Genomic DNA, 6,041 nt, shown 5'->3' on the forward strand with positions numbered 1-6,041 from the left:
GCTTCCGCCTGGCTCCAAGCCCATCTGGGAGATGCGCTTCCTGCTGCTTCCCACTCGTGCCTGTGCGTGGCACTTGTTCTCCAGCCCTTGGGGAGAGACAGGCAGGCACCAGTTCCCTCTGCACACTGGGGACTCCAGGTCCAAGGCAGGCTCTGCAGTCCCTGCCCCATGCTAGCACCAGGTGGGGGACCTGTAGCCCTGCTGAGCCCACTGCCAGCTCCCTGGGGAGCCCGTATCCCCCAGGAATGTGTGCATCACCACACCAGAGACCCCCCGCTGGGACCCACACTTCACTGAGCCGGAGCCTGCTTGGGTGCTGGTTACACTTCCTGCCTGTGCCTGGCAAACTGACCTGCCCTAAGGGGGTGCAGACATGGTGCTGTTCCTGTGCACGTCTCTGGGCTGAGGCTGAGCCAGGACCAGCACAGCCCGTGGTTGTGTTTATAAGCTTCTCAAGTCTGCATGGATACAAACATGGGTCCATTCCAGAGCACTGTGCTGAGACTTCCCGAAGGGACAGAAGGAGGGATGGCTTCCCAAGCCTTAGGCTTGCCCTGGCTCAGAGATGCTCACCTAGAATGGTTTGGGTGGGAAGTGACCTTAAAGCTCATCCAGTCCCACCCCCTGCATGGGCAGGGACACCTCCCACCAGACCAGGGTGCTCCAAACCCCATCCAACCTGCCCTTCAACACCCCCAGGGATGGGGCAGCCACAGCTTCTTTGGGCAGCCTGAGCCTGGGTCTCATCACCCTTATAGTGAAGAATTTCTTCCTAATGTCTCATCTAAATCTCCCCGCTTCCAGTTTTAAGCCATTCCCCCTCATCTTCTCACTACAAGCCCTTGTCCCAAGCCCCTCCCCAGCTTTCCTGGAGCCCCTTCAGGCACTGGAAGGTGCTCTAAGGTCTTCCTGGAGCCTTCTCTTCTCCAGGCTGAACAACCCAACTCTCCCAGCCTGGCTCCAGAGCTGCTCCAGCCCTCAGATCACCTTCATGGTGATCTTTGGTGTAGGCTATTAAATTTTACAAGGTACCAGTAGTAGTGGTTTTGATAGTGATCTGAAGGTGTTATTTTTACGTTTGACTGCTTTTTTGGATGTTGTGAGATAGTTTGGTGGCCTTGGTTCACCAGAAATTGGTTCAGATTATGAAATCACCGACACACCCTGCACCTTGGTTGGTGACACCAGAGGAGAAGTCACAGCAGGATGTTTTGGGGCAGTTAAGGGTTAAGCCAGAACTGGCCCAGATAATGCTGCTTTCCACTCACCACCTGCAGAGAAGACATCAACCTTCCAAATGTTGCCCAGCACCTTTTAACTTCACCTGAAGTCACACCAGTTGTCAGGTCTCGGGTGCGAGTCCGGTTTCGTTGACCGGGGTAGAGTTAAGAATGATAAGTAACAAAATGAAGGGAGTTTTGGACGTGGACGTTTTGAACTGAAGCCAGTGACCTTCCTGTGTTCCAGAAATACAACAATGACTGGTGGATAGGAAGGCTGGTGAAGGAGGGCTGCGAGATCGGCTTCATCCCAAGCCCGCTCAGGCTGGAGAACATCCGCATTCAACAGGAGCAGAAGAGAGGACGTTTCCATGGAGGGTGAGAGTGCTGTAACCTTTAAAAATGATTGAAAATCTTTTCTGACACCAGGCAATATTTTTCAAAGGTCACTTGATACGGTTTTTATTGCAGCACATTAGGAGGAGTGTTTGATTTGGGATCCCGCGGGGAAATACTCGTTTGCGAAGGGTAAGAGGGGTTTGATTTTGGCCATGAGAAACAGGACAAAAATGTGTGTTGGTTTTAGGAAAGCTCAGTAATCCAGTGTAAGTGGTCATGATGGAAAGTTCTGAAAGGGCTAAAGAGTTTTAAGTCCCCCATGGGTTTAAGTCAAGCTGGTGTTCAAAGGCTGCTAGACTGTTTTTTTCCCCAGCTGTTGTGATCTTCAGGTCGTGGGGGTTTTCTTTCTTTTTTTCTTCACTTTGGGCAAAACCAGATTTATCAAATATAGAGATGAGCTTTGTCATTCGACTTCCTTTCTTCTTCATCTTCCATTCTGTGTCTCCAAACTGCTAGAGTTGGAGATTGCAAATCCTTGGAAAAATACCAACTTGGTCAGAGGTCTAGGAAGTAAAACTGCCTTCCCACAATCTCACTTCAGACACTGAAGTCACTTTCCCATTGGCTAGATACACAGAAGACTTTTTTAAAAAATGTTAATTGCTTTGCTACTAATGTATGATTCCCCCAAATTGAAAATGAGTTTCAAATGTTCACACAGATAATGTGGAGAACAAAATCTTTAGTACTTGAGAGTAAAGGGGCACGACCCAATTGAATGTGGACCTAATAGGCAGTAGTAAGAGGAGCATGATTTGGCCTGTGTAGAACTGTCAGGTGATTGGCAGGCTAATACATTTAATCAAGATCAGGAACCATTTCAAGTATAAAGCAGCAGGGAAAATGTTTTTAGAATGAGTGAACTGTGCTTTTTCCAAACTGCTTTCATCATTTGTGGAATAGCTACAGAGGAGGCCAAGTGTGTCTCAGTGCACAGAAAGAAGATTCTCTGATTCAGAGAGATGGAGGCTGAGAGAGTGTTTGGGACCCTGTGTCAGAGGCAGCATATTAGAAACATTCTCTGATCACCACATCACCAGTTCTGGCAAAGATTTGGTCTCATCTCACCCATGGAGAGTATTTAAAATAACAAGGGTGATGACTCCATTGCTTCCCTGGGCAGCCTGTTCCAGTACCCGAAATCATCTAGTCCAACCTGTTGCAATAGGCAGGGACAACTTCCACTAGACTCAGCCTGTCTCCAGAGCAGAGTTACTCCAGCCCTTCCATTACCTCCATGGCCTCCTCTGGAGTTGCTTCCACAGCTCTGTGTCTTTCATATGTTGGGGACCACAGAGCTGGACCCAGCCCTGCAGGGGGGTCTCACCAGAGCAGAGCAGAGGGGGAGAATCACCCAAACTCCCTCCTCGTGGTGTGCATGTCACTGCCCAGAGGGGTCTTCTTGGCTCCTTTGCTGGATGTGGTTTCCCAGCCCTGCCCTGTGGGGTCCCTGGACACACCTGGGAGTCGGCAGGTCCAGCTGCCCCCCAGCTCTGCCCCCTTCCCCTGCCTCCCTGGATCCCCTGCATGGTCTCTGCCATCTTCCTGGATCCTCCTGGCTGCCAGACGGGGGGGACCAGATGGGTGCAGCCTCCGCCTGGCTCCAAGCCCATCTGGGAGATGCGCTTCCTGCTGCTTCCCACTCGTGCCTGTGCGTGGCACTTGTTCTCCAGCCCTTGGGGAGAGACAGGCAGGCACCAGTTCCCTCTGCACACTGGGGACTCCAGGTCCAAGGCAGGCTCTGCAGTCCCTGCCCCATGCTAGCACCAGGTGGGGGACCTGTAGCCCTGCTGAGCCCACTGCCAGCTCCCTGGGGAGCCCGTATCCCCCAGGAATGTGTGCATCACCACACCAGAGACCCCCCGCTGGGACCCACACTTCACTGAGCCGGAGCCTGCTTGGATGCTGGTTCCACCTCCTGCCTGTGCCTGGCAGACTGACCTGCCCTAAGGGGGTGCAGACATGGTGCTGTTCCTGTGCATGTCTCTGGGCTGAGGCTGAACCAGGACCAGCACAGCCTGTGGTTGTGTTTATAAGCTTCTCAAGTCTGCATGGATACAAACATGGGTCCATTCCAGAGCACTGTGCTGAGACTTCCCGAAGGGACAGAAGGAGGGATGGCTTCCCAAGCCTTAGGCTTGCCCTGGCTCAGAGATGCTCACCTAGAATGGTTTGGGTGGGAAGTGACCTTAAAGCTCATCCAGTCCCACCCCCTGCATGGGCAGGGACACCTCCCACCAGACCAGGGTGCTCCAAGCCCCATCCAACCTGCCCTTCAACATTTCCATGGATGAGGCAGCCACAGCTTCTTTGGGCAGCCTGGGCCAGGAACTCATAACCCTCATGGCAAAGAATTTCTTCCTAGTATCTCACCTCCGTGTCCTTCTTGTGTTGGAGATCCCAGAACTGGATCCAACCCTGCAGGGGGGTCTCAGCACAGCAGAGCAGATGGGGACAATCCCCTGTCTGGCCCTGTGGGACAGGCTGCTGAGGATGCAGCCCAGTGTTTAATTGTTCCCTGTGCTGTGCAGCAAGGATCTGTTGGCTTGACCTCCAGCAGGACCTGTTCAGGTGTTGTTTTGCCCAGGAGCAGTTCTCAGGGCTGTGACCCCATGCCACTCCCCTGTGCCCAGGGCCTAGTCCCAGTCCTATGACCCCAGGACCTGTATTCCTCCTGTGCAGCTGGGACCTGCTCCCAACACCACAGGGCTGCAGACATTCTCTCAGCACCAGCTCTGAGCTGCTGGTGCGAGCACTGCTGTAACCACAAGACACTCGGAGTCGTGGGACTGGGGGAACATGTCAACATTATGGGAACAGTGTGTTCTCAGCTCTTCAGGCTCATGAAGGAAATCTGGGAAATTGGCCTCCATGAGCTAAAAACTACCCAAAGAATTGCAACTAAACATCTCATGACCAAAACCAGGCCAAAGGCACAGAGAGAGTCTGGACGCTATTTCCAAGCCCAGAGGCTTGGCAACACAGACCTGGAGAGCAGTGGGAAGGCATCCCTTGGTGGCTGCAGCTCCCTTTGGAGACTGGAGGATGGACACGTGGGAGCTATGGCCAGCACAGGTCCCAGAAGATGCTGAAAAGTTCCCCTGCATGGGCAGGGACACCTCCCACCAGACCAGGGTGCTCCAAACCCCATCCAACCTGCCCTTCAACACCCCCAGGGATGGGGCAGCCACAGCTTCTTTGGGCAGCCTGGGCCAGGAACTCATCACCCTCATGGCAAAGAATTTCTTCCTAGTATCTCACCTCCGTGTCCTTCTTGTGTTGGAGATCCCAGAACTGGATCCAACCCTGCAGGGGGGTCTCAGCACAGCAGAGCAGATGGGGACAATCCCCTGTCTGGCCCTGTGGGACAGGCTGCTGAGGATGCAGCCCAGTGTTTAATTGTTCCCTGTGCTGTGCAGCAAGGATCTGTTGGCTTGACCTCCAGCAGGACCTGTTCAGGTGTTGTTTTGCCCAGGAGCAGTTCTCAGGGCTGTGACCCCATGCCACTCCCCTGTGCCCAGGGCCTAGTCCCAGTCCTATGACCCCAGGACCTGTATTCCTCCTGTGCAGCTGGGACCTGCTCCCAACACCACAGGGCTGCAGACATTCTCTCAGCACCAGCTCTGAGCTGCTGGTGCGAGCACTGCTGTAACCACAAGACACTCGGAGTCGTGGGACTGGGGGAACATGTCAACATTATGGGAACAGTGTGTTCTCAGCTCTTCAGGCTCATGAAGGAAATCTGGGAAATTGGCCTCCATGAGCTAAAAACTACCCAAAGAATTGCAACTAAACATCTCATGACCAAAACCAGGCCAAAGGCACAGAGAGAGTCTGGACGCTATTTCCAAGCCCAGAGGCTTGGCAACACAGACCTGGAGAGCAGTGGGAAGGCATCCCTTGGTGGCTGCAGCTCCCTTTGGAGACTGGAGGATGGACACGTGGGAGCTATGGCCAGCACAGGTCCCAGAAGATGCTGAAAAGTTGTGCCAGGGATAGGGAGAGGAACCTGGCCAGGTCCTGCAGCCGGGTCCATCCCTCCTGCAGCTCCCCAGGCTGGGTGCAATGACTGCCAGGAGACCCTCCCTGCCCAGCGGGTCTGGAGACACCCCAGGGAGGGCAGTGGGGGGGTCTAGGGACACTCCAGGGAGGGCGGGCAGAGGAGAGGGGTGTGTGGGTACCCCAGGGAGGGCAGTGGGTGTCCCCCTGGGTCCGTGGTTGCACAGGCAGGGCAGAGTCCCCCTGTCCCCCCCAGCCGTGCCGGGTGCTGCTGCAGAGCGATGTCCCGCTGTCACCAGGCCTGAGCTCGGGCTGTCACCCCGTCCCAGCCCGGGGCAGACCCTGTGCCCCAGCGAGCGCCCCAGCTCGGGTCACCGCCGGCCCGTCCGTCCGTCCGTCCGTCCGTCCATCCGTCCGTGCTGC

General features: G+C 54.7%; 1 protein-coding gene across 1 annotated transcript in view; it reads left to right on the forward strand.

Annotated features, from left to right (window-relative positions):
• The window catches only part of ACR (acrosin), a 19,085-nt gene extending 17,483 nt beyond the window's left edge, over nt 1–1,602 (forward strand). The window contains exons 6-7 of the mRNA XM_010000320.1: nt 1,278–1,353; nt 1,468–1,602. Of these exons, the coding sequence (XP_009998622.1) occupies nt 1,278–1,353; nt 1,468–1,602 (211 nt within the window). The remainder of the gene's footprint in view (nt 1–1,277; nt 1,354–1,467) is intronic.
• Nucleotides 1,603–6,041: the final 4,439 nt, after the last annotated feature.

Source organism: Chaetura pelagica, unplaced genomic scaffold (genome assembly GCF_000747805.2).
Source record: "Chaetura pelagica isolate M959 unplaced genomic scaffold, ChaPel_1.0 scaffold486, whole genome shotgun sequence".
Taxonomy (NCBI): Eukaryota; Metazoa; Chordata; class Aves; order Apodiformes; family Apodidae; genus Chaetura; species Chaetura pelagica.